Consider the following 24051-nt stretch of genomic DNA (forward strand, 5'->3'; position numbering starts at 1 on the left):
CACCCTCCTAGCAGGGTTCTAGGAGCCAGGTCCTGAGGGCTTAGCGCCCTGAGTCAGACTGATTTGTGTGTGGACAGAAGGGGGGCTTCAGAACCCAGGTTCAGTGTGCAGTGTAGACATGCCTGGGTGACTTGTCCAAGAGGCAGCCACTTGACTAAGTCCCAGGTTTGCGTCCTGACCACTGGACCATCCTTCCTGTCTGATGTCCAGGTGATATTGTCAGGACTGGCAGCACCACAACCCCTCTGATTGATGCAACAGGCCCATCCCTGTCCTGGGTCCCCAGCCCCGTAGCGTTCCCGCTGCGGCGCTAGCCAATGCACGCTCTGCACTGGGCTGGGCCGCGGTGGAGCAAGTTACTGCGTAGGTCCCAGGAGCATCTTTCAAACAGGCGCCAGAAAGCTCTGGGGAGCAGGTAGCTCTGAGTCACCCTTGACTCATGCTGGTGCTGGCTGGCCTGCTGTTAGCCTTGGCAGCCTTCGGGCAGGCTTCCCTCATCCCCGGTGGTTTGGGATTGGTCTCGGTGCAGTGCATCCTCATTCATTGAGCTGCAGCCGTCTAATCCCAAGGGATTTACCTGCCGGTGAGTCATGCACCTGAGGCAGGCCATGCCACGGCCTCCCAATTAACTCTCTCATGGGCCAAGCGCTCTGTTTGCACAGGGCCTGGTTCCCCTCCCCTTCCTGAAGCCAAGCGAGTCACAGCCTCGATCGGGGATGGCGGGAGGGGGCATGCCGTGGCGCCAGGGATGTGGCTGGGGGGGGTGGGGGATGTGTCTGCTGCGCTTTTACAGCTGGATTTTCCATCTCAGCCCAAGGCCAAAGGCAAACTCACATTTTATAGGGAAATATTTTAGCAATTCCCGCTGCTGGGACTCTAGGTGATAACGGGTGAAGTCATGAGACCCACCCTCCCTCCTCTCTCTGCCCTAGGACTACCCGAAAAACCGCCATCCCGGCTGGAGCAGAGGATCTGTGGCCTACCATGCAGGTGAGCGAGGCAGGACTGGAATGGGGAGGAATCTAAGTCTCTGGCCAGAACCCAAAGGAAGCTGTCCCTTCCCAGTTTAACCATGCACTCCCCGAATGCAGCAGCATCACCCAGGGGCAGCCACTGGCAGTCAGTGCAGTGCACACAACTTGGGGGACGGGGGAAGTGTCAATCTCCCAACACTGGACACCAAGTTTTTAGTGGGGGAGTTTTCAAAAAGCAGCTAAGGGAGTTAAGTGCATAAATGCCCCATGTGCGCTGAACATTTGCAGAAGCTTTTGAAAATGTCTTTAATGTCAGAGGGTCCGGCTTTCATTCTGCTCTCGGGGCAGCCTCTCAGCTGTGGGGTCTGGATCATGAGTGGAGAAGTCCAGGGAGTTGGCAGCCCACCAGAGTGAGGCCCGGTGTTTGGTCCCAAGTTTATCAGCCGGGAAAGCTGGTTAATGTTCAGGTCGCAGGTAGCTCCACTTGCTTACAGCCCCGCTGGTTACTGCTGCCATATCTGCCCATCTCCGGCTTGCGTTGGATGGTGGTGGTTCTCTTAGCTCTGAGTCCTCTCGCGCTGTGGGCTGGATCCGGTCAGACCCACTGCACTCCAGCAGGGATGGGGGATGAGTTATTTCCACTAGTGGCTTAGTTCATCTGGCTGTTGCCTTCCAATCTTCTTACGTCAAAGCTGGCCTGTCCCCTTTCTGCTGCCGCACGCTCCTCTGGGTCTTTGATGCTTGTTTCTGCCTGCTTTGAATTTAGCCCACATTAATCTGCACCCCAGGAAGAACAGCGAGCCGTTATTAATTTGCTAAGTACCCGAACATGCAGCAGCCCTCTGTGCGTTGTCTATAGCAGGGGTTGAACCTGGGACTCTTGGTCTCAAATCGTGAGCCTCTCCTACCTGAGCTAACAGACCGTAGAGTCTCCTCTTCTTGTGTGTGATCCAGCCAGCGGGAACAGTCACCCGGTAGAAGGGTGGGTTACAGTAACATCCCCACTACTGACTCTGCTCTCGAAGAGTGGTTCTCACCCAGCCCCTGTATGGAAGCTGGGCTCAAGCACTGAGGGCTGCGGGCCTGGGTGTGGACACGTTCCCCCTCCCAGGGCTCATGATAAGAATGAACCGAGGCTGGCTCTTGTGTTGCTCTCTGTGAAAGCCCAGGGGACTAGCGGGTGCTTGGCACCAGGCTCTTAGGCAGAGCAATCGACCAGGGATCTGGAGGTCGGACTCCCTGGAGCCTCCAGCTGCCTTTCCTTAGAGGGTCAGATGAGGTTCTGTGGCCTGCGATGTGCAGGAGGTCAGAATAAATGATCACCGTGGTTCCTTCTGACCTTAAAATTGACGAGTACAGCGAGACCTGGGGTTTCCCTGTTGGCGCCGTGTCTGCTCCACTGGGCCAGAAGGAGCTGGCAGTCTGGCTAGCTGAAGAGTGGGGTTCTCTCCCCTGCCTTGGACTGTAATGCTGGCTTTCGGCTGATCCCCATCAGCTGAGAATTAGCTACGAGCATGTTGAGCCAGCTGTCCCACTGTGGCTGCTCCCGGCCAGCACGTTCCACCAGCTGGGAGCTGAACAGCTGCTGAGTGCAGGGTCGGTCCTGGGGACTTGTTCCTGTGACCTGCTGCCTCTGTGGCTGCCTAGAGCTTTTGGAGGTGCTCGCTGCAAAGACCAGCTCCTGCTCTGATCATTCTGGCCTGTGTTACCCAACACAGGGCTGTAAGTGTCCGTGCTGAACCTCTCTCTAGGGGCCCCTCGGCTTGATCTCTGGATGTAAAGCGGCATAGCTGCTCCGAAGTCAGTTGTGCGACACCAGCGGGGCATCAGGCCAAGTGTGTGTAACCGCACAAGCAGATCTCCAAGGAGCCACTTGGCAGATCAGAGCCACAGTGCTTAGAGCCAGGTGGCTGCTTGGCTCGGGGGATGGCTTTGGAGCGCCACCTGCATCTGCTGCTACCCAGGCTCAGCCGTGCTTTCGGGAAGGGTGTTGAAAAGATTTAGGTGATGTTGCTAGTCCAGCAGCAGAGCTCCAAGCATTTTACAGAGGAGGGCAGTAGCCTTATCCCTGTATGACAGATGGGGAAACTGAGGCACGGGGCGGGGAAGTGGATTTCCCAAGGTCATCCAGCGGCAGAACTGGGAATAGAACCCAGGTCTCTTGAGAGTCCCGTCTAGGGTTCTACACACAAGGCCAGAAGCTGCTGAGGGCAGGATTTTTACAACCAACAGTGCCTGGGTGCTTTCAACATCTCTGCTTGAGTCACCCAGTTATGGGCTCCCAACCCCCGGTTCAGGAGCCCCATTGCCACCATCTAGTGGTGATCGGGGTTTGTCTGCGGGTGCCTTGGTGGCAGCCTGACCTCTTGCTTTCCCTGGCCTAGGTCAGCCCTTGAGTCTTGGCTCTTAGTGGCAGAGGCAGTTGATGCAGTCTCAACCCTCGATGGACGATCGAGGCCTGGTCACCGTAATCCTACCGGGTCCTCTGGCTCCAAGACAGCAGGGCTGGGAGCCTTGGGGCCTCTCCCTCGGGATTGAAGTTGTTGGGAGCTGTCCCCACTCCCGCTCCGCATTCCCTCCCTTCCCTCCATGGGCAGTCCGACCTTCTGGGCCGCGCTCCCTTTCTGCCTGATTAAGGATTTTATTTTCTCTGTCTGACTTGTCTCTCTGAAGGAAAAGCTGTAAACGCTTTTGGTTCCTGGTGGTTTCTTTCCAGTGCTCGGCGCCAGGGGAACATTCAAATTCCCATCCAAGTATTCGATCTGCTGCCTCCCACTTCCCTTCGCTGGCCACTTCACCTTCCTCCTCCTCCTCTTCCTGGAAAAATTCTCCTCCCACCTTTTTTCCCTTCGTGTTACCCAGCCTTTGCAGTGCCAGCTGCTGCTCTGAGCTGCCATAACCTCTGGCAGACACGGGCGCTCCATGGAACCACAACAAAGCCGCTCAATCAGTCCTGCAGCGGGGGAATGTCCGGGCAGCAGAGCCCAGGCTGGGAGGTAGCGATGCAGACGGGCAAGAGCATCTCTTATCCGCTCGTGCTGCGGGCGAGTGGAGGAGGTCCCACGTGGGTAGCGGGGGAGAGTCTGAAGAAGTGAGGGGCAGTAACCAGGCCCTAAACTCCCTCATGGGCTTCTGTTCATTGTGTGGCCCTCTCCCTCTGTCCCTGGCTCCCGCCAGCTCCCTGGTTTGTGGCTGGCTGGCGAATCGAGGGCAATCTCTTTTGTTTTGCTGCCTCTGAGTGTCCGGCTCCGGCTCTCATCACCCTCCTCATGGCACGGAGCTATCTCGGACGCTCCCCTCCCCATCTCTGCCAGGGCTGTGGCTGGTGTGAGCTGAAGGCATCTGTGAGGAGTGCGGGAGGCCTTGGTGGAGGCCAGCCGCCCCGTGGCTCGGTCACAAGCAGAGATCTTCGGCCTGCAGTGCCCGGCTCGCTCTCTTGGGCCGGTGGGTCTTTGCGGAGGCCTTTCTCCTTCCTTGCCCATCGTCTTTCTCTCCCCCCGGGTGGGCTGGCTAGCCGAGGGCGGCTGAACATTGCTGCCCATGGTGAGCATTGCAGCTGGGTGCCTGGGGAGTGCCCAGATGCCTCAGTGCCAGGCCAGCTCTCAAACAGTTGAGCATGGTGTGCAGGCGGGTGCATGGGGGGGCAGAGGCAGCTGCTGTGACCCACTTGTGTCCAGGTTTCCCAGATTCCTTTGGCCACATTGTCCTTTCCCCGGCAGCCCCAGCCAGTCGCTCGTGGCTCCAGCCTGGCCTCCCCCACCCCCATTTTGGATCTTGCCTCGTAGCTGGAGCTCAGCTGCCTGGCTGGCAGCCCCAGCGCAGTCTGAGTTGGGTTTGGCGAGCCTGATGGCTGGGTGCCTGGGCTCAAATAGCTGACTGAGGTTGCAGCCCAGTCTAGGGTGCTGGGAAACAGCAGACCTGGGTTCTAGTCCGGGCTCTGCCTCGACCTGCTCGGTGAACCGGGAGAAGCCCCTTCTCCTGGCTGTGCCTCAGTTTCTCCTCCATTCTTTCTGTTTCGCCTGGAAGCTCTTTGGGGCAGAGGAGCTGCCTGGCCCAATGGGGCCTTGCTCTCACTTGGGGCTAATAGAAAAACTAACCATCAAGGAGCCAGTCTCCTTCCAAACTAGGACTTTTGGGAGTGAGTGGAACGCGGAGTCCAGCCGGGGCCGAGAGCTCCTACATCTCCTGCACCCCGCCCCCCCCGCCCCCCCCCCCCCCGGCCGTCCAGTGCAGCTGCTGGCCTTCGTCTCTCCGGGGTTAGACCGAGGGACGCTCCCCATGCTCGCAGCATGGTTCTGATGCCAGTGCCCAAGGGCCAGTCACCATCGGGGCCCCATCGTGCTGGGCGAGGGTCGAGCTCACGACCTCCCTCACCCAGACCTGGGTGCGGGCATGGGTAGAACACATCAGTTGAGGTTGCTCTGGCCCCAGCTCAGCAATGGGGGGCACGGAGCTCCCTGGCATGGGAGGTCTGTGATGCTGGAGGGGAGGGGGCAAGGAAGAAAAGATTCCAGCCTAGCTCCAAGGCTGAAAGGGGGGTACAGGTGGGGGGGGGTACTGAGGAGCGGGTGTATGGGACCCTGTGGGTAGGTGGAAGGAGCCAGGATTGGAGAGCTGGGCAGCTACCGAACTGGCTGCAGAGGGCATGGGGCCGAGATCTACTGGGGGGTCTTCCCTCGGCAAGGGGGGCAGCAGCGGGCCATGGCCCCCTCGCTGCACCCTGCTGGTGCCCTGAGATGATTGGGAGGTTGGAAAATCTCCAGCGACTTGGTGCAGGGGATGGGGTTCTCCTGGGCTCCTTTCCATGTGGCATGAGAGGGGGCTGGGTTAAGCCCTGCTCCCCCCAGCCTCCAGGGGTCTGTTTCCCTCCGGTTATCCTGCATGGGCCCTGGTGCCCACCCCCGCCTGTGGCAGGAGCCAGGGGATCCCCTACAAGGCGCGCTCGCTCTCGACACACAGGAATGTTTACACAGTATTATTCCCAGCTTCGGTTTCCCTGGCAACGGGGAGAAATATTTACCGCCCCTTTGCTGGGTGCATCTCCCTTGTTTGCCGAAACAACCCCCCCCGCCCCCCGCCAGGCCTCCGCCTTCTGCCTGGCCCACGTGCCTCGTGGCTCGTTGGTCCACGAACCAGCTGCATGGTGCGGGAGGCACAGCCGGGCCCCCCTGGCTCCTTTCACGTGGGCTCCCACGCTCGGCTTCTCTCCCCCGGCACCGTCTGCTCTCTGGTACACGAGAGCCCGTTCAGCGTGTGGCCCCAGCCCGGAGCTCAGCCCGGTGCATCAGCTTTCTTGCAGCACTCCCGGGTGCAGGTCACGGCCGGCTGGGCGCTGGGGTCTCTCAGGGCTAAGAGGAGGGTCTGGCGCCGCTGGGCGTGTGGTCAGCCCCCTGGGTCCGGTCCATGGCTCGGGGGGCAGCTGATAGTACAGCCAGCTGTGGGGGCTGAGGAGGTGGGCAGGTTGGGGCTGGCAAGGGAGCCGAGATAGGGCAGGGTGAGGCCTGGGGTGCTGGCACCGTGCCCTCTGAGCGATCGCTCTCCCTGGTCTGCGGTAACATGGGCGCTCGCTCTGCAATTCACAATCTCTGCACAGGAGCAGACACTGGTAGAGACCGGGGGGACAGGGGTGTGCGTGCAGCCCATCCCCCCGAATACGCCCATCCCCCCAGCTGCTGGGGAGGAAGAGTACAAGCAAACAACCTCGGTGGGCAAGGGCAAAGCGCCAGGTAAGCGCAGCCCCTCATGCACCCATGCTGGGATCACTCATAGCTGGCAACTGGTGCGGGTCCAGCTGTGGAGCATTGCAGCGGGAACCCTGCATCTCTAGGTCTGTCCTCTCCTCCATGAGCAAAAGGCCTAGATTCCCTGGACAATCACCTGCCCCCTGTCCCTTATTCCTGTACCCCATCCTCCAAGAGCAGCTGTTAACCTAGATCGTCTTCCCCCAGTAGCCCCTAAGTGGGGGCTGACCCGGAACCTCTGCCCCCAAAAGCCGGATGAGCTAGGATTCCTCTCGGCAAGCCTGCTCACAAACCTCCACGTGGCCCAGCCATTAGAGGGGGGCAGAGAGCTGCACTCTGAGCGGGGTCCACCTCTCCCCCAGGCTCGGCCCGTGCTCTCTCCTATCCTGGCCCGAGTCCCATGGCGCCAGTGCAGCTGTGTGGCCCAGGTGTCTCGTGCCATCTCCCACTGGCGGACGTAGCATTCTGACCCACCTGCCCCGCGGGCAGAGACCATGTTGGTTGGTGTAGACCGATGGTGCTGCCAGGCTGGAAATCTCCCCAAAGAGTGGCCACGTGCCTGGGCATCGCTCCCCTTCCCGGGCCGCCCTGCCAGGTCTGCCATGCTTAACAGCCTCTCCTCTGCATCTTCCTTCCAGACGATGGGAAGATCTTCCACGGGAGCGGCGTGGGCGACCCCTTCGGGCCCCGGTGCTACAAGGGCGACATTATGGGCTGCGGGATCATGTTCCCGCGGGATTACATCCTCGACAGCGAAGGTGTGTGGCCGGGGGAGGCGTGGCTGGCCCCCGGGGACCTGAGATCCAGTCCTGTAGCAATGAGTGTAGTGCTGAGGGCTGCAGCCAGTCCCCCAGCTTTGCCCCCGGTGGTGAAACAAGACTCGGAAAAGCAGGGGGGATCTGGAGCAAGGCAGCATGGTCTAGTGGCTAGAGGCAGGAAGCCGGGATGGCGTTTCTGGCTGTGCTGCTGACCTGGCCGAGTTGCTTCGCCCCCCGGGCTCAGGCCTGGTGAGGGCAGGGGCTGGTGGTCGCGGGGCACCCTGGGTGCTAGGCAGTGCTGATGGGTGCTAGGCAGTGCCTTCTCTGCGGTGGCTGGACGGGGCTGAGCGGAGGACATGTGATAGCAGCTCCTGGGGAGCCTGTCGGGGGGAATGAATCTGGGTGGGGGGGTCCTTAGTGGGGTTTAATCCTGGAGCCGCTGCTACGTGAGTCGAAGGGCCCAGCCTGTTGCAGAGACCCCAGCGGGTGCTCCCTGCGTGGGGTACAACCCAGCCCCGGGGTGACCCGGCTTTCCCCACCACCCCAGGCGACAGCGACGACAGCTGCGACACCATGGACCTGAAGCCCAAGCTGCGGGGCGTGCGGAATGTCATGTACCTGCACCAGGAGGTGGAGGAGGAGGAAGAGGAGGAGGAGGAAGAGGACGGGGAGGAGATGGAGCAGGAGCACGAAGGGAAGAAAGTGGTGGTAAGAGCTGGGCTTCGCTGGCACCTGGCTGGGAGCTGTACCGTGGGGCTGGGACGGCTTGGGGAGGGGGTGGGACTGGGGTGGGGGATGCGCTGGGCGGGGTGGCTCAAGGGAGGAATGTGGGGCTGGGGGGACAGGCCGGGGGCATGGTTGGGGGATGTGCCATGGGACCAATGTGGGTCAGGAGGGGGAATGCACCAGGGGCTGGGGCATGGTGGGGGACACGCCTGGGGGATGACTCGGGGGAGGGGGAGTTTTCCAGGGTGATTCGGGGGCGTGGGGGGTGTGCCGAGGGGTGGTTCCAGGGCACTGGGGATGTGTCATGGGGCTGCTTTGCCCCATGGGGGTTTTTCTCCTTTGCATCCATGCTGGTAGGAGCCGGAGGCCATGCCGGGAGTGACGGGGTGGCTCTGTCTGGGGTCCTGGGACCCCGCCCCAGGGACACACATTGGCACAGCTCATGGTGCTGCCACCCTGTGCAACGAGCTTGAATCAATTGGAGCTGACTGGGCAGTGCCCAGCCCCCAAGAAACTGCAGCCCCTAACCCAGGGGCCGACCGGCCTGTTCTCCCCCCTGCTCCACTGTGACCTTGGCCCAGGCCTGGGTACGAGCTGGTTGGATTTCCCTGGCCTGAGGCGCCCCCTAGTGGCTGATGCCAGCAATGTTCCCCTCCTCCAAGTGGTGCTGCAAGGAACTGGCTTTCTTAGCGGTGCCGGAGAACTGCGGACTAACCCCACTCCAACGCCTGGCTCTGCGGCCTGCTGGCTGGGGCTGGGATTGGCTGTACTGGAGTCCTCCTGGCTGGCTGGCCTGCACCCTTGGCTTGTTCTCCTCTGGCTTTACGGCTCCTGAGCCCATAGGACGGGGTGGCTACAACAACAGGCCTGGGGGAGCCCGGGGGCTTGTGGCATCTGGGTTTAACAGAGGCCCGGGCTAAAGAGTGTACACATCTAGCCGTGGTGCATGCTGGGAAGCATCTCTGTGGGCAAAGCTGGGGGCACTTGCGGTCATTGCAGATTGGGTTACTCCCAACAAGGAGCTGCTGTGGCCCTTGACTGGGCATCTCCCAGCGTGGACCCGGATGCTGTGGCTGTACTGAGTTTGGCCGGGGCTGGGGGGAGCTGAGTGGGGCCCTGGGCTGGGAGGGAAGGGGCCATATTGTGGCAGTGAAGGGGTTAACAGCCCGCGGCACCGTCCTGTCCCCCCAGGTATTCTTCACACGCAACGGGAAGATCATTGGCAAGAAGGACGCGGTGGTGCCGGTCGGCGGCTTCTTCCCCACCATTGGCATGCTGAGCAGTGGGGAGAAAGTCAAGGTGGACCTCCACCCGCTCAGCGGCTAGGAGCCAGGGGGCATATCCCATCCTCTGCCCCGCTCTCGGGGTCAGCACCCTCCCCATGGGGCACCCTGGGGACATTCTCCATCACTTCAATCCCTCGCGCTTTGAGCCTCTGCCTGTAGGGGGCAGTGCTTTGTCGCTGGTGGCCGAAGTATTATCCCAGCTGGTTCCGCGAGTGCCCCGCTGGGCCCTGGTGCCCGGCAGTCTGCAGGTGGGACGTTGGGTGGCTGGAGAGAGCTCCGGAAGCTCTGGATGTGCCTGGTGCTGCCCCCCCAGCTCTGTCCAGTGCCAGGCAGAGCACAGGGCAATCTCCTGTTTGTAGCAACTTGCCAAGCCTTGGGCCCAGCCTGTCCGTCTCAGTGTGGTGTGTGACGTGCGGAGACAGGAGCCGCCTGAGGCCCAATTCCCACCCCCCTGTGTGGGGCTGGCCCTTCCCCCCAGCTGGCGAGATTCCTCTTTGCTTTAATTTCCTGTCTGGCTGCTGCTCTGTTGCAGGGATCCCGGTAGCTGGGCACCCGGCTTGGGCTCTGGCTATCACCTGAGCATGCGTGAGATCTCTGCCCACTGGGGCCTCTCCCGTTACCACGGATGGTTTTACAGCACTGTGGCCTCCTGCCTGCCCCAGCTCGGCCTGCCCTGGTGTTGGTGAGGAATCAGGCACCACGCAGATGGGGGTCTGGGCTGCCTCGAAGCCTCTCCCTGCTGTCCTGCGGTGCCCGAGCCTTGCCCCACTTGCTAAAGAACCGGTGTCCTGGGCTTCCTTCTCTGTCCCTCTCTGTAGCCGGCGATGGCCAACCCTCCGCCCCTCATGCCCATACTGGTTGCCTTATTACAGTGTCATGCCATCCCTCGGGGGGCTGGGATGGCCTGACCCATGGTGCCAAGTCCCCAGGCCATCAGCCAGGCTCCCAGGGGGCAGGGCACAGGCCGGGGGGCAGGCTAGGGTTTTGTCCCTGACCGGTGTCTCGTTCTGCCCTCTGAGGTCAGGGGCTGGGGGCGTCAGGGGGAGCGAACACTGGCTGCTGTGAGCCCTGATGTAGCGTCAGGCTGGGGCTGGGCCTTGAGGGGCAGTGCCGCAGCCCAGAGCCCCTTTGTGGGGGGCCACAGTCAGCAAACCCCGGCCCTGCGGGGGGTGATCTCAGCTGCCCCACACCCAGCCCCCTGACCCTGGAGCCCCCTAGACCCCAGCCCATCTCCCATCCTAGGGATCACCAGGAGGTCTGTAAGGGGCAGGGCAGATGGGTGGGTGTCTTCAAGGTAACTGGGGCTTCCCCCATTAAGCAGCCCCCCCCTCCCCCCCCCGCAAGCTTGGACATTCTTGCTCCCCCCTAGCCTGGTGTCAGCATCCCCCCAGGTTGGGCTTGTAGCCAGGCTCGGGGCAGCCCAGCCCTCGCTGCTCCATCCACTGTTCCCTGCGGGCCAATTCAGCCTTCCACTTCCCAGAGTCCATGTGGACCGGGTCAGGGCCGCCCCCCCCCCAGTTCCGAGTCTGCCCGTGGCTCCCCCTCCCACCCCCGCCCTCATCCTCCTTTGAGGGGTAGCTCCCTAGCCTGTGGCGGGGGTCCCCCTTGCTGGGCTGGAGGACGTGGTCCTCATGTGGGGTGGCATGTGGGGGGTCACGGCGGGGAGGCCTATTTCCAATGCTGGGGATTGCAGCACCTGCCCCAGAGCTTACACATACCCTCCCCTCCCCCCCAAGTGCTGGTGCCTGCCCTGCTGCCAATGCGGGGGCAAAGGATGGCGATGGAACCCGCCTGTGCCCTCCAAGGGAAGTGGGGGCTAATGCAGCCAGGGCTTGGGCAGCCTAGTGTCTCAGCCCAGGCTGGCGGGGCTGCAGGGAGTGAGGGGGATGCTCTGATGGGGGGCAGAGAATGAATTCAGGGGGCACGCGAGGGCTCGTTGGCAGAGTTAACGTTGGGGCAGGTTCCTTCACTCCTCTCTACGGCTCTCTTGGGACACCTGGGGCCAGGGCTGCCAACTGCGCCCAGGTGGCTGCTAGCTAATGAGAGCTGAGTCGCTGGAAGGGTCTCACCCCCCACCCCGCTCCCACCCCTGCCTGGGCTGCCCCAGCCCTGTGATGCCGAAAGCTCCCTGGGCCTACGGGGTCATGTCTGTGATGGCTGGGGGGCTGGCTGTGGACCAGGTGCCACTGGGGCTTATGCTGCTCTTTCTTTGCTTAATTGTTATCAGATCTTGTGAATGTAAAAATCAGCCCCCTCCCCCTTTTGTGTATCCCCCCAGCCCAGGTCTGGACACAGCCCTTAGCTGCTAGTGGGAAATCAGTGAGCCTGGGGAGGGCTCCAGTTGTGAGACTCTCCCCTGCTAGGCTTCAGCTGGGAGGGCGTGATCCCCTGGGCTGGGACCCTGCCCGGGTCCCATCTGCATGGAGCCCATCCTCCCTCCCCCCCGCCCGAGATGGGGATCTCACCAGTGCTGAGGCTGCTGCTGGCTGAGAAACCCGGACTTTGCACCTACGGGGAATCAAGTGTTTTGACCCAGCCAGGTTGAGATCCCCCCCAATCCCCACCCCCAGTCTGCGCTCTCCACCCTCCGACTTACACGTCTGTACATACTGAGATCTTTATACATACTCAATAAAGATGGAGTTTCCATATTTATCTGTATCCGGCTCCTGGCATCTTTTGTCCTGGTTGGTGCCGCCCTGTGGCTGGCCCCGTGGGCAGCAGGGACCCGTGGCAGGCAGCTGGGCTGTGGGATGGCGGGTTGAGGATCAGGGGCGGATCGATTTAAATCAGCGGTTTAAATCCTGATTTAAATAACCAAGCCTTAGTGTAAACCATCAATTTGAATCAGCTTCTCCTTGTGTGATTTGGTTACTTGTTAAAGAAAGGTGTATTCGCTTTGGTTTGTATAACCCTTAAAGTGGGTTGAGTTACAGCTGAATGGAGCCTTGATGCTAGATTTGGTCCATCTTTTGGTGAGCTGGGTGGGGAATCATAGAATATCAGGGTTGGAAGGGACCTCGGGAGGTCATCTAATCCAACCCCCTGCTCAAAGCAGGACCAATCCCCAACTAAATCATCCCAGCCAGGGCTTTGTCAAGCCTGACCTTAAAAACTTCTAAGGAAGGAGATTCCACCACCTCCCTAGGTAACGCATTCCAGTGTTTCACCACCCTCCTAGTGAAAAAGTTTTTCCTAATATCCAACCTAAACCAACCCCACTGCAACTTGAGACCATCGCTCCTTGTCCTGTCATCCGCTACCACTGAGAATAGTCTAGATCCATCCTCTTTAGAACCCCCTTTCAGGTAGTTGAAAGCATCTATCAAATCCCCCCTCATTCTTCTCTTCTGTAGACTAAACAATCCCAGTTCCCTCAGCCTCTCCTCATAAGTCACGTGTTCCAGTCCCCTAATCATTTTTGTTGCCCTCCGCTGGACTCTCTCCAATTTTTCCACATCCTTCTTGTAGTGTGGGGCCCAAAACTGGACACAGTACTCCAGATGAGGCCTCACCAATGTCGAACAGAGGGGAACGATCACGTCCCTCAATCTGCTGGCAATGCCCCTACTTATACATCCCAAAATGCCATTGGCCTTCTTGGCTACAAGGGCACACTGTTGACTCATATCCAGCTTCTCGTCCACTGTCACCCCTAGGTCCTTTTCTGCAGAACTGCTGCTGAGCCATTTGGTCCCTAGTCTGTAGCAGTGCATGGGATTCTTCCGTCCTAAGTGCAGGACTCTGCACTTGTCCTTGTTGAACCTCATCAAATTTCTTTTGGCCCAATCCTCCAATTTGTCTAGGTCCCTCTGTATCCTATCCCTACCCTCCAGCGTATCTACCTCTCCTCCCAGTTTAGTGTCATCTGCAAACTTGCTGAGGGTGCAATCCACACAATCCTCCAGATCGTTAATGAAGATATTGAACAAAACCGGCCCCAGGACGGACCCTTGGGGCATTCCACTTGATACTGGCTGCCAACTAGACATGGAGCCATTGATCACTACCCATTGAGCCCGACAATCTAGCCAATTTTCTACACACCTTATAGTGCATTCATCCAGCCCATACTTCTTTAATTTGCTAGCAAGAATATTGTGGGAGTCAGTGTCAAAAGCTTTGCTAAAGTCAAGGAACACCACGTCCACTGCTTTCCCTTCATCCACAGAACCAGTTATCTCGTCATAGAAGGCAATTAGATTAGTCAGGCATCACTTGCCCTTGGTGAATTCCTGCTGACTGTTCCTGATCACTTTCCTCTCATCTAAGTGCTTCAGAATGGATTCCTTGAGGACCTGCTCCATGATTTTTCCGGGGACTGAGGTGATGCTGACTGGCCTGTAGTTCCCAGGATCCTCCTTCTTCCCTTTTTTAAAGATGGGCACTACATTAGCCTTTTTCCAGCCATCCGGGACTTCCCCCAATCGCCATGAGTTTTCAAAGATAATGGCCAACGGCTCTGCAATCACATCCGCCAACTCCGTTAGCACTCTCGGATGCAGCGCATCCGGCCCCATGGACTTGTGCTCGTCCAGCTTTTCTAAATAGTCCCGAACCACTTCTTTCTCCACAGAGGGCTGGTCACCTCCTCCCCATGCTGTGCTGCCCAGCGCAGCAGTCTGGGAGCTGACCTTGTTCGTGAAGACAGAGGCAAAAAAAGCATTGAGTACATTAGCTTTTTCCACATCCTCTGTCACTAGGTTGCCTCCCTCATTCAGTAAGGGGCCCACACTTTCCTTGACCACCACCTTGTTGCCAACATATCTGAAGAAACCCTTCTTGTTACTCTTAACATCTCTTGCTAGCTGCAACTCCAGGTGTGATTTGGCCTTCCTGATTTCACTCCTGCATGCCCGAGCAATATTTTTATACTCATCCCTGGTCATTTGTCCAGTCTTCCACTTCTTGTAAGCTTCTTTTTTGTTTAAGATCAGCAAGGATTTCACTGTTAAGCCAAGCTGGCCGCCTGCCCTATTTACTATTCTTTCTACACATCGGGACACTATATACATGTGAGTTAGCAGGTATATAGCTTAATATTGTCCGATTATTAACCACGTTTTTAGTGTGTTAGAAAATGGTGAATGATATATTTCACTTTGTGTGTCAAGCTGCATTAGGATGGTAACTGGAATTTCATTAAGCACGTCAAACTGCACAGCAAATGGATTTTCATTCAACAAAACAAGCCCTTACTCCTGTGCATCCATGACGTGTTGTGCCACCCCCCCCCCCGCCCCAGTTACATCCTTTCTTTATGTAGACAAGCTGCCTTTGACTCAAGTTTTTGCAAGAGGCTCACGGATTCAGCATATTTATTTTTGATTTCAGTGTTTGAAGGGGTGATAAGTTGTTTAGGCCTTCACATATTTTGTATTAAATTCAAGTATCATTTTAAAAAGGAAAAAAGTACAAAATAAAGTGGATTTACGTTACAAAAATCCATTTTTTGTTTAATTGTTTAAAAAAAATGTTTTTTTCCCTGCCCTGTTGAGGATCCTGCTGAGTGTGGCGGCTGATTCGCTGCCCTGCCTGGTCCTGGCTTTGCCTCTGCCCCCCAGCTGGCATTCCCAGTGCCAGCTGTACTGGGGGCATGTTGTCCTGGCCTTGGAGCCAGGCTGGCTGCCTCTTGGGCTTCTCCTCCTTCCCCAGGCTACTAGAACACGCCTTAAACCAGGGTCCCGTCCAAATCAGGCTGATCCAAGACACCCCCCCCCCTGTAATTGCTGCATCCTGCAGTGTAACCGCCCAGTAGAGACCCTAGCGAGGAACAATGACCCTGGGTGGGGCATTGTCCAGTTGCCCCTTACAGCTGTAGTAGCAGCTGCAGAAGTGACTGGATTTCCCCAAGGCGGGGCAGCTGCCTGGGCCTGTGCCAGCGATGGGTAGAGGGCACCGCTGCCAGTCGGTCCACTGCTCTGTTTTTTACCTCCCCATGTCGGGTAATGTGGACCCTCCATCCTGGGTTGTGAACGCCCGCTGTGGTGAGTTCGTCCGCCGTGTGGGCCGCTCTGGCTTTGCTCAGGGCAGGCGCTGCCTTGTTGCGGGGCGGCGGCCGCTCCCCTGCACCCAGCACCAGCTGTGGCTCCTTAATGCTGTTTGTCAGGAACAAGAGTCAGGGCCTGGCCAACGCTAGTTCCAGCCTGGGAGCCCAGCCAGGTGCAATAGCCAGTGATGCAGCAGGAGGCGCTCCGCTGCTGACTGGAAAGGAGCCCTCCGGCTGATGCTGAGCGGGACACGGCCCATACCTTCGGCTTGTGCTGCTGTTTTAGACAGATGCAGTGGAGGGGGGTGGGGTGAGGACGTCTGGGCTCCCTCCAGACTCAGGCCCTCATCTCTCTGCTCACCATGTTAACTCTGAACCTTACTGATGACCATTCCTCTGTAATGCTTCCAGTTCCACGGGCAGAGCGAGGAAGCCAGGCAGAATGGTAAGTCTTAATGCATGAATGGTGTAGGCAGGAGAGATTAGATTTATTAGGAACTGGGGAACCTTTGGGGAAAGGAAGAGCCCATACAAGGGGGATGGGCTCCACCCAAACCAGCATGGAACCAGACTGCTGGCATCAAAAATTGAAAAGGTTGTAGAGGATTGATTTATTTATTTTTAAACTAAAGGCTGGGGGAAGGCCAACAGGAGCAGAGAAGCACACCTTTCCAGCGGAGACAGCCCTGAGGGATGAATTTATTAAAGAGGGAATGCAATAGTCCAGGGGTTCTCAAACTGTGGGTCGTGACCCCAAAGTGGGTTTGCGACCCTATTTTAATGGGGTCACTGAGGCTGGTGTTGGCTCTGGGCCCCAGCAAGTCTGAAGCCCCACTGGCCAGGGCTAAGGTTACATGCCCCCCGCCCAGGGCAGAAGCCCTTGGCCTTCAGCTTTGGCCCCCTTGCCCAAGGCGGCGGGGCTCAATCTCCCCTCCTGGGGTCGTGTAGTAGTTTTTGTTGTCAGAAGGGAGGTCACGAAGTTTGAGAATTGCTGCAATAGTCTCCAAAGAGGATAGGAAAGAATAAGTAATAACGAGGGATTTCAACTTGGACTGACTGGGAACCTCACCTCTGGCTGGGATAAAATGTCTAGGCAGGGCTAATGGCTGGCTCTTAGAGCAGCTAGTTCTGAAACCCGCAAGGGAAGAGGCACTTCTTGATTTTGTCCTAAGCAAGCCCGGGGTCTCGCCCAGGAGGTGAGAGGAGCCAAACCGCTTGGTAACAGTGACAATAATTCAATGTAACACCCTTGTGCAGGGGGAAATGCCAAAGACGCCCACCCTGGTAGCATTTAACTTCCAAAGGGGGGACTACACCAAGACAAAGAGGCTAATTAAATGGAAACGATAAATCCTAAGACAGTAAATATCCTAATGCCACTATATAAATCCATGGTTCACCTACACCTTGAATACTGCGTGCAGGTCTGCTTGCCTGGTCTCAAACAAGAGATATTCAAAGTGGAAAAGGTACAGAGAAGGGCAAGAAAACTTCCAGAGGAGAAGCGGTTCAAAAGGCTGGGATTGCTGAGAAAAGAGCTGAATGGGGCAGGATTGGGGAGGGGGGTGTCTATGATAGAAAGCTACAAAATCATACCTGGTGAGGAGAAAGTGTCTAAGGAGGTGTTATTTACCCTGCCCCATAACACAAGAACTGGGCTCACCCAATGAGATTTAGCAGGCAGCAGGTTTAAAACAAACAAAAGGAAGTACTTCTTCACACAACACAGTCAATCTGTGGAACTCCTTGCCAGGGGATGTTGTGAAGGCCAAAACTACAACATGGTTCAAAACCGAATGAGATAAGTTGATGGAGGATAGGTCCTGCAATGGCTATGAGCCAAGATGGTGAGGAACACAGCCCCGTGTTCTGGGTGTCCCTAAACCTCTTGCCGTCAGAAAGTGGGAGTGGATGACTGGGGACAGACCACTCGCTGACTGCCTGGTCTGTGCATTCCCACTGGGTTGGCTGGCCCATTGGGCTGACCCAGTATGGCTGCTCTCTCTCATATCCATCCCACTGGTTTCCTCCCAGTTAACTTTTAGCAAAGCCACCCGGCAGCTCTGGATGGACAGGGGCAAGGAGGAAGGGGGCTATTCTATCTTCTCCATCATGGCTCATCAGGCTTGTATCTTCCAGGCGTGCGTTGCGCAGTGTGGCTAACATCTGTCATGGGTGGCTCGTTCTCCCCCCACCCTCCCCTGGAGTGGAGCCGGGGAGCGGTTTGGTTTGGTTTTTAGATGTCTGGTCAGAGCAGCAAACCTGGCACTGGGAGGGGGCTGGTCCTATGATCCCGGGAGTCATTGCACCATCTGGACCCAGCCCCCCCGGGAGCTCCTTCTCCCTCCCTCCCTTCCCGCTTGCTGGCTGAGTTCTCCCTTGCTGCTCCGATCCGACAAGGGGCTGGGTCTCTCGCTCCCCACAGCCCCTTTCCCAAATTCCAGGCTCGCCTCAGCCCGGTAGGCGCAAAGATGGGCCTGGAGGCAGCGTGCCCAGAGCAGTGAGCCGGGCTACACAGGGGGGCAGATGCCTGGGGCCGGGGGTGGCGTATTTTCCCCTGGCAGGTTGTTCTAGGGCAGTTACAAGTGGGATCCGAGAGCTTCCGTCGAAATTTGTACAAAGGAGAAAAAAAGACGCGGCTGGCTAAGGCCCCACGTTCCACTCCCCCCAGTAGACGGCAGAGAGACGCCTCTGCCTGGAGGTCATATAAATTCTTTATTAGACAAAAATAGATCTCTTCTCTTAATTAAATCCCGCCCCCACGGAGCGAGGCCTTCGGCAGCGGCCGGCTGCAGCCCTTCCTCCGCACTGGAGGCAGATGGCGAAGCAGTGGCTGTGGGGCGTTGGCTGGGCCCCCCAAGGCGCTGGCGCTCTCGGGCAGCAGGACCGGAGTTGGCCCTGCCTGCGCGGGCAGGGTCTCGGCTGTGGGAGCAGCCCGCCCCCGTAGGCAGCTGGCCCGCCGCGAAACAACCGCCCCCTCGCATTGGGGCTGACGTTGCACTTGCTAAGGACCCCGCCCAGCAGCGGGAGAGCTGGGGATAGAACCCAGGAGTCCTAGCACCCAGCCCCACCCCCGCTCTAGATCCCACGCCCCTCCATGAGCTGGGAATAGAACCCAGGAGTCCTAGCACCCAGCCCCCTCTGCTCTAGCATGCTAGATCCCACACCTGGCCATGAGCAGGGACTAGAACCCAGGAGTCCTGAGCGCCAGCCCCACCCCTCCTTTAACCCCCTAGACCACACTGGCTCTGCTCTTGAATCCTGTGAAAGCCAAGTGCCCGCACCGATCAGGCCAGGAGCATGAACTTGTCCCTCCCACTCCCTCGGCGCCCGGCAACCCCAGGCAGGGCCGGGCACCCTGGGGTGGGCCCTGGCCTTGCTAAACGCCGCACGCTCCTGCCCCCTGCTCCTTCAGCACTTACAGCTTCTCAGACACTTCCCCCTCCAGGATCCCTCGTCCCCTTGGCAACGGCCCAGCCCCTGGCTGCCCACCTCTTCCATGCCCCCCACTGTCTCCAGTGACCCTGCACCCCCCGAGATCACCAGCCCCAAGGCCACCCCCTTCCAAGCCCTGAGCATTAACCCCTGCTGTGCCACCACAGGGTGTGAGACCGAACCGGGCCCCCCCGGTTAGGAAGGTGCCTTTGGTTTTTGGTGGCTCTGAGAGGGTTAAAGTTTCGAGCTGGGGGGGGGGAAGGGCTAGATGAGAAACCCCCCCCTCCCCATCCCGACTGACGGGAGAGAGGGATCAGGCCTGTGTGAGGGTCAGCAGATGGGTGGGCCGCACCCGCAGGCCAGCCCCTGCCCCCGCTGGGAGCCGCTGCCCCCCCCCTGCGTGGCTGGGCGCTGGCCGGGGGGGGGGGAAGGGGCAGGGCTGGCGTCTCTCTGCGGGCCGTGGGCGAAGGCCAGCGCCCACGTCTCTCCCCCCCGGCCTCGCTCATTTCCGGTGCGTCCCCAGCATGACCTTGGTGATGAAGTTGACGATGGCCAAGGCCGGCTGCTCGGGGTCGAGCTCGGCGAAGAGGTGGCAGACGTTCTCGCAGGGGCTGCCCTGCTTCTTAGCCACAAAGCCGAAGAGCCTGCGAGGGAGGAGACGAGACTGGAGCGAGCCGGCCGGCAAGACAGCTTCCCCGGCGCTGACCTGCCCCCCCAGCCTCCCCCCACGGCGCTGACCTGACCCCATGGCGCTGACCTTGCCCCACTGGGTCAAACCTGACCCCATGGTGCCACTCCAGCCCCACTGCACCCACCCCAGCCCTGCTGTGCCCACCCCGGCCCCACTGATCCCAGCCCCACTGCACCCACCGTGGCCCTGATGACCCCGGCCCCGCTGGCCCCAGTCCCACCACAGTGACCCCAGCTGCACTGCACCCACCGTGGCCCTGCTGACCCCAGCCCTGCTGCGCCCACCCCAGACCTGCGATGTCCACCCTGGGGGAAACAGGGTGAAATCACAAGGATGCTAAAAGCAAGCGCATCCATGGGACAAACAGAAGGGCCAGCCCCAGAGCAGAGCCCTGCTGGTTACTGGACAGGGTGGAGGAGTTCCCTGGGGGAGGGTCTGTCAGTCCCGGCCATGCAGGGGTCCCTAGGGGAGGGTCTGTCAGTCCCGGCCGTGCAGAGGTCCCTGGGGGAGGGTCTGTCTGTCCCGCCCGTGCAGGGGTCCCTGGGGGAGGGCTGTGCAGGTCACAGGGTCTCTGATTCTACACCAGGGCAGCCCCGTGGCTGGGCCAGGTGCGCTACTGGGCTTTGGCTGCAGTGCTGGCCCTGCCCCTCCCTGCACTCACTTGGAGGTGGTGCCGTCCGGATTCGTCCACCTGCAGTTAAACAAACAAACAGCCCTTGTCGCTCAGCAGGGAAAATGATATTTGCTCCAAGTGACACCAATGCCAGGGGGAGCTCCCATCGACACCAGATCCAGCCTCTCCCAGCAGGGGACGCTGTGGGGAGTGGGGCAGGAGGGCTGGCCGTGGGAGGGAACTCCCGGCTACTGTAGTCCCAGTGACTCCCGGCAGGGGGCGCTGTGGGGAGCGGGGCAGGAGCGCAGGCCATCGGGGGAGCGCCCGGCTACTCCAGTCCCGGCCTCTCCCAGCAGGGGGCGCTGTGGGGAGTGGGGCGGGAGCGCAGGCTGTGGGGAGCTCCCGGCACCCACTGTTTGGGTGTGGACGTGTCCGTTACCTCCTGTCCTGTGGGTCCGTGCTGCAGAAGGTGATGCTGGTCACAGGGTAATGGCGCCGGAAAAACAGCCTGTTGGATCAAGCCAATGGCTGGGTATCAGTGCAGGGTGCTGGGCAGGTGGCCCGGGGCAGGGCCAGCCCCCCAGCACGAGGACGGAAGAAGGGGCAGCGAGGGGATGGGGAGGGGTATTTGCAGCACAGGGAGGGGCCTGGACAGGGGATGCCCGCCGTAGGTGGGGGGTGGGGCCTGGGATGCTCCACGGTAGGCAGAGGGTGGAAGGGATGCCGCAGAGAGGGCAGGGTTGGGGCCTGGGCAGAGCCTAGGGGTCTCCCCTTACAGATCAGGGCAGGAGGGGGACAAGTGCCTGCCCAATGGGGCTGCCCCCTAGGAGGGGGGCACGGTGCCTGCCCACGTGGCAGGGGAGTCACTTACTTCCTCTGATTGTCCGTCAGGGTGATGCCCTGGGCCGAGACCTTGAAGTGCACGAGGCAGGCGGGCGGGCGGGGGCTGCAACCCAGGGTGCTGGCGGCCGCCTTGGCCACGGCCTGGGGGCCCGTCAGCGACTCCGTCTCCACCGAGCTGAGGTAGAGCACGCTGCAGGCTGGACAAGGGACGAGCCGTCAGCACCGGGGGGCAGTCCCCAGGGGCCTCGTTCCCCCCAACCCCTGGCCTCAGCACCGTGCCCCAGCCGGGGGGAGCCGGGCTGGGGCCCCCCACAGGTCTGACTGGGGAGCCAGCTGGCCCCAAACCCCACCCTCACTCTCTGTGACCCACCAGACCCCCCTCTGCAGACCCCAGCAGAGAGACCCTCCCACCCCAGTCCGGGTCTCCCGGCCAGGCCGCCCTGCGCTGCCAGGAAGGGTGGCCATGAAGCTGGGCCTGGCCTGGGCTGGCTCTGTGCTGAGTGGCCAGTGGGTGTGGATGGGCATCTCCCAAGACCCCCCAACTTTACCCATGTGATCCCTACTGCCCCCATGCCACCGCAGCCGGCTCCCAGCCCCAAGGGGGTGCTGGGACCACCCACCCTGCTCGGCCCGCCCGACCTACCCGCTCCCTGCTTCAACAAATCAGCCGCCGTGCTCACGTTGGTGGGAATGGCCACGTCCGGGGTCTCCTCCATGGGATCTGAGCGAGAGAGGGATGCAGAGGCAGTGTGGGCTAGCGGCTGCAGCAAGCAACCAGGACTCCTGGGTTCCATTCCCAGCTCTGGGAGGGGCATGGGGGGCTAGTGGTTAGAGCAGGGGGGCGGGGCGAGTGCTGGGAGTCAGGACTCCTGGGTTCCATTCCCAGCTCTGCCAGGGGCCACGCCCTGGGGACCAGGACTCCTGGGTTCACCTGTCTGTGCGGCCTGAGTTCGTGTCAGTGTGGGTAGTGGGGATCTGGCCTGCTAACAGCAAAGCAAGCTCTTGTTTGGGGGGGGATCTGGGTGCTGCCCTCACGGAGCAGAGGGGCCCTGGGCTTGTGGCCTTGTCCAAGCAGCCAGGAACCGCCCCGGCCAGGGCCGAGGGATGCAGGCGGGATTCAAACCTGTGGGTAGCGCCCCCTTGTGGGAGAACACAGTCAGGGCAGGGCCTCCCTCTCTGCTGACAGAGGGGTGCAGGGCGGGAGGTGCGGGGAAGGGTGCTGCCCCCTCCCTGGGTGCCCGAGTGGGTGTGTGCAGAGCATGTTCTGCAGCAGTGTCAGATGGGACCATCGCCACGGGCCCCTGGGGCTGAGAGGTCTCCAGAGCCGGGGCTGGGGGTGCCCCCTCCCTGGGTACCTACCTCTGCTGGGGATCCGGAGCTTGCAGGGCAGAGAGATGGGGGTGATGGAGTGCTGCGAGACCAGGGCGGGCAGGCTTCCTGCAGGGCACACGCACAATCAGCTTCCCCTGCCCCAGCCCCTTCCCCGGGCCCACAATCAGCGGCTCCTCTGGCATCTGCCCCGACCCAGCCCTCTTCCCCATGCACCCACCCTGGCCCCCTTCCTCGATGCCCTTTGCTACCCAACGCCCGAGCTCTGATGTCCTTCTGCTTTCACCCCCTCCAAGACCCCGGAGCAGGTCCAGCCTGCTGCCCCTCCCTTCCGCCCCGCTACTGCACCCCAGGCTCCCCCCTGCAGGCAGCAAAGGGGTGGGGGGCAGAAGCCCCAGGCTGCGGCTGGGGTGAGGGACAAGCTGGCGTCTTTGCAGGAGACCCAAGGCCAAGCTCTGTGCCTGGGATGGGCTGGGGTGGCAAGATGCCCCCTGCTGCGGGTGCCCATCGCTCAGTGGTCGACATGCCAAGGGCTGGCAGCCAAGGGCCGGGGAATTGAAGGACATGAGTGGGGGTCCCCCACCCCCATCACTCACCGAAATAGGGTTCATTCTGGCAGCCCTTGATCTTCACCCCCTTGGGGCCTGTCTCAACCAGGAAGTGACGCACCAGCTGCTCCATGGGGTCACCTGGGCAGGGACCCAGCCAGGTGAGAGACCCTCGCTGCAGACCCGCTGCCCCTCCCCAAGCCCCACGCCCTGCCTTCTCCTTGGTGCCGGTGGGGCTGGGAGCACCCTGGCAATGGGGTGGGCACCAGCTCCCAAAGGGCAATGGAAGGGCTAGTAGGGTAGGGGAGGGGGCTGGCAGTCAGGACTCCAGGGTTCTGTTCCTGGCTCTGGGATGAGAACGGGCTCTAGTAGTTTGAGCAGGAATGAGCCCAGGAGCCAGGACTCCTGGGTTCTCTTCCCAGCTTCCTGCCCCAGAGTCTGTGCCTCAGTTTCCCCACCTACAACCTGGGGGTAATGGTCATCGGTTCCTGCTGCGGGGCTCAGCTGGGGGTGTCTGCACCTTACCTTTGGAAGGGAGGGTGAGGCAGTTGGCCGGGGGTGTCGCCACTTTCAGAGCCAGCCCGTAGGCACCTTGGAAGGAGTTGCTGTCGCGGATGAGGAAGCAGCCGGGCTCCTTGTCCTTCAGCAGGGCGATGGCTGCTCGGGGGGGGGGGGGGGGGACGACAAGGGGAAGAGCCTGTTTGAGCTTCCTGTGTCAGCCGTCACCCTGCCCGCTCCTCTGCCAGCCGTCGCCCTGCCTACATTGCCCACGAGGGAGGATCTGTGGAGAGAACCACGGCTCCCTCCCACGAGTCCCCTAGCCCTGTAGCAGCCAAGCCCCGTGGTGCAGGTGCGGTGCCATTCAGGGGGGAAGCTGCCTCCTGCCCCACAGGGGTTCAGCTCATGCCCAGACGGTGCCCGCTGCATGGCCCTGGCCGGGATGGAATTCGGGCTGCACGTCCCAGCCTGCCCCTCCATACAGACTGACTGGGGTGACCGGACAGCCGAGCTCTGAGGATGCCCCTGGTGTCCTGGATGGTTCTATATGGGAGGGGTGTCAGGACTCCTGGGTTCTGATGGGAGTGGGGTCTAGTGGTTAGAACAGGTGGGATTTGGCC

At 60.3% G+C, this 24051-nt stretch overlaps 2 protein-coding genes across 18 annotated transcripts in view; one reads left to right on the plus strand and one right to left on the minus strand.

The window, feature by feature from the left end:
* Positions 1–24051, plus strand: part of SPRYD3 (SPRY domain containing 3) — a 49755-nt gene that overhangs the window by 25635 nt on the left and 69 nt on the right. For 3 of the 7 annotated variants that reach the window (XM_043532645.1, XM_043532644.1, XM_043532646.1), the window contains 5 exons: positions 933–990; positions 6568–6700; positions 7354–7473; positions 8021–8181; positions 9391–12146. In XM_043532645.1, the coding sequence (XP_043388580.1) occupies positions 933–990; positions 6568–6700; positions 7354–7473; positions 8021–8181; positions 9391–9644 (726 nt within the window). In that variant the 3' untranslated portion in view covers positions 9645–12146. Of the gene's footprint in view, positions 1–932; positions 991–6567; positions 6701–7353; positions 7474–8020; positions 8182–9390; positions 12147–24051 lie in introns of those variants that run through there. The other 4 variants (XM_043532647.1, XM_043532649.1, XM_037883841.2 and 1 more) reach the window with 2 other exon arrangements.
* The window catches only part of TNS2 (tensin 2), a 55189-nt gene continuing 49308 nt past the window's right edge, over positions 18171–24051 (minus strand). For all 11 annotated transcript variants that reach the window (XM_043532637.1, XM_037884016.2, XM_043532641.1 and 8 more), the window contains 8 exons: positions 23459–23590; positions 22982–23074; positions 22416–22493; positions 21700–21777; positions 21085–21253; positions 20653–20721; positions 20262–20291; positions 18171–19553 (listed from right to left, as the gene is read on the minus strand). In XM_043532637.1, the coding sequence (XP_043388572.1) occupies positions 19412–19553; positions 20262–20291; positions 20653–20721; positions 21085–21253; positions 21700–21777; positions 22416–22493; positions 22982–23074; positions 23459–23590 (791 nt within the window). In that variant the 3' untranslated portion in view covers positions 18171–19411. The remainder of the gene's footprint in view (positions 19554–20261; positions 20292–20652; positions 20722–21084; positions 21254–21699; positions 21778–22415; positions 22494–22981; positions 23075–23458; positions 23591–24051) is intronic.

Source organism: Chelonia mydas, chromosome 20 (genome assembly GCF_015237465.2).
Source record: "Chelonia mydas isolate rCheMyd1 chromosome 20, rCheMyd1.pri.v2, whole genome shotgun sequence".
Taxonomy (NCBI): Eukaryota; Metazoa; Chordata; order Testudines; family Cheloniidae; genus Chelonia; species Chelonia mydas.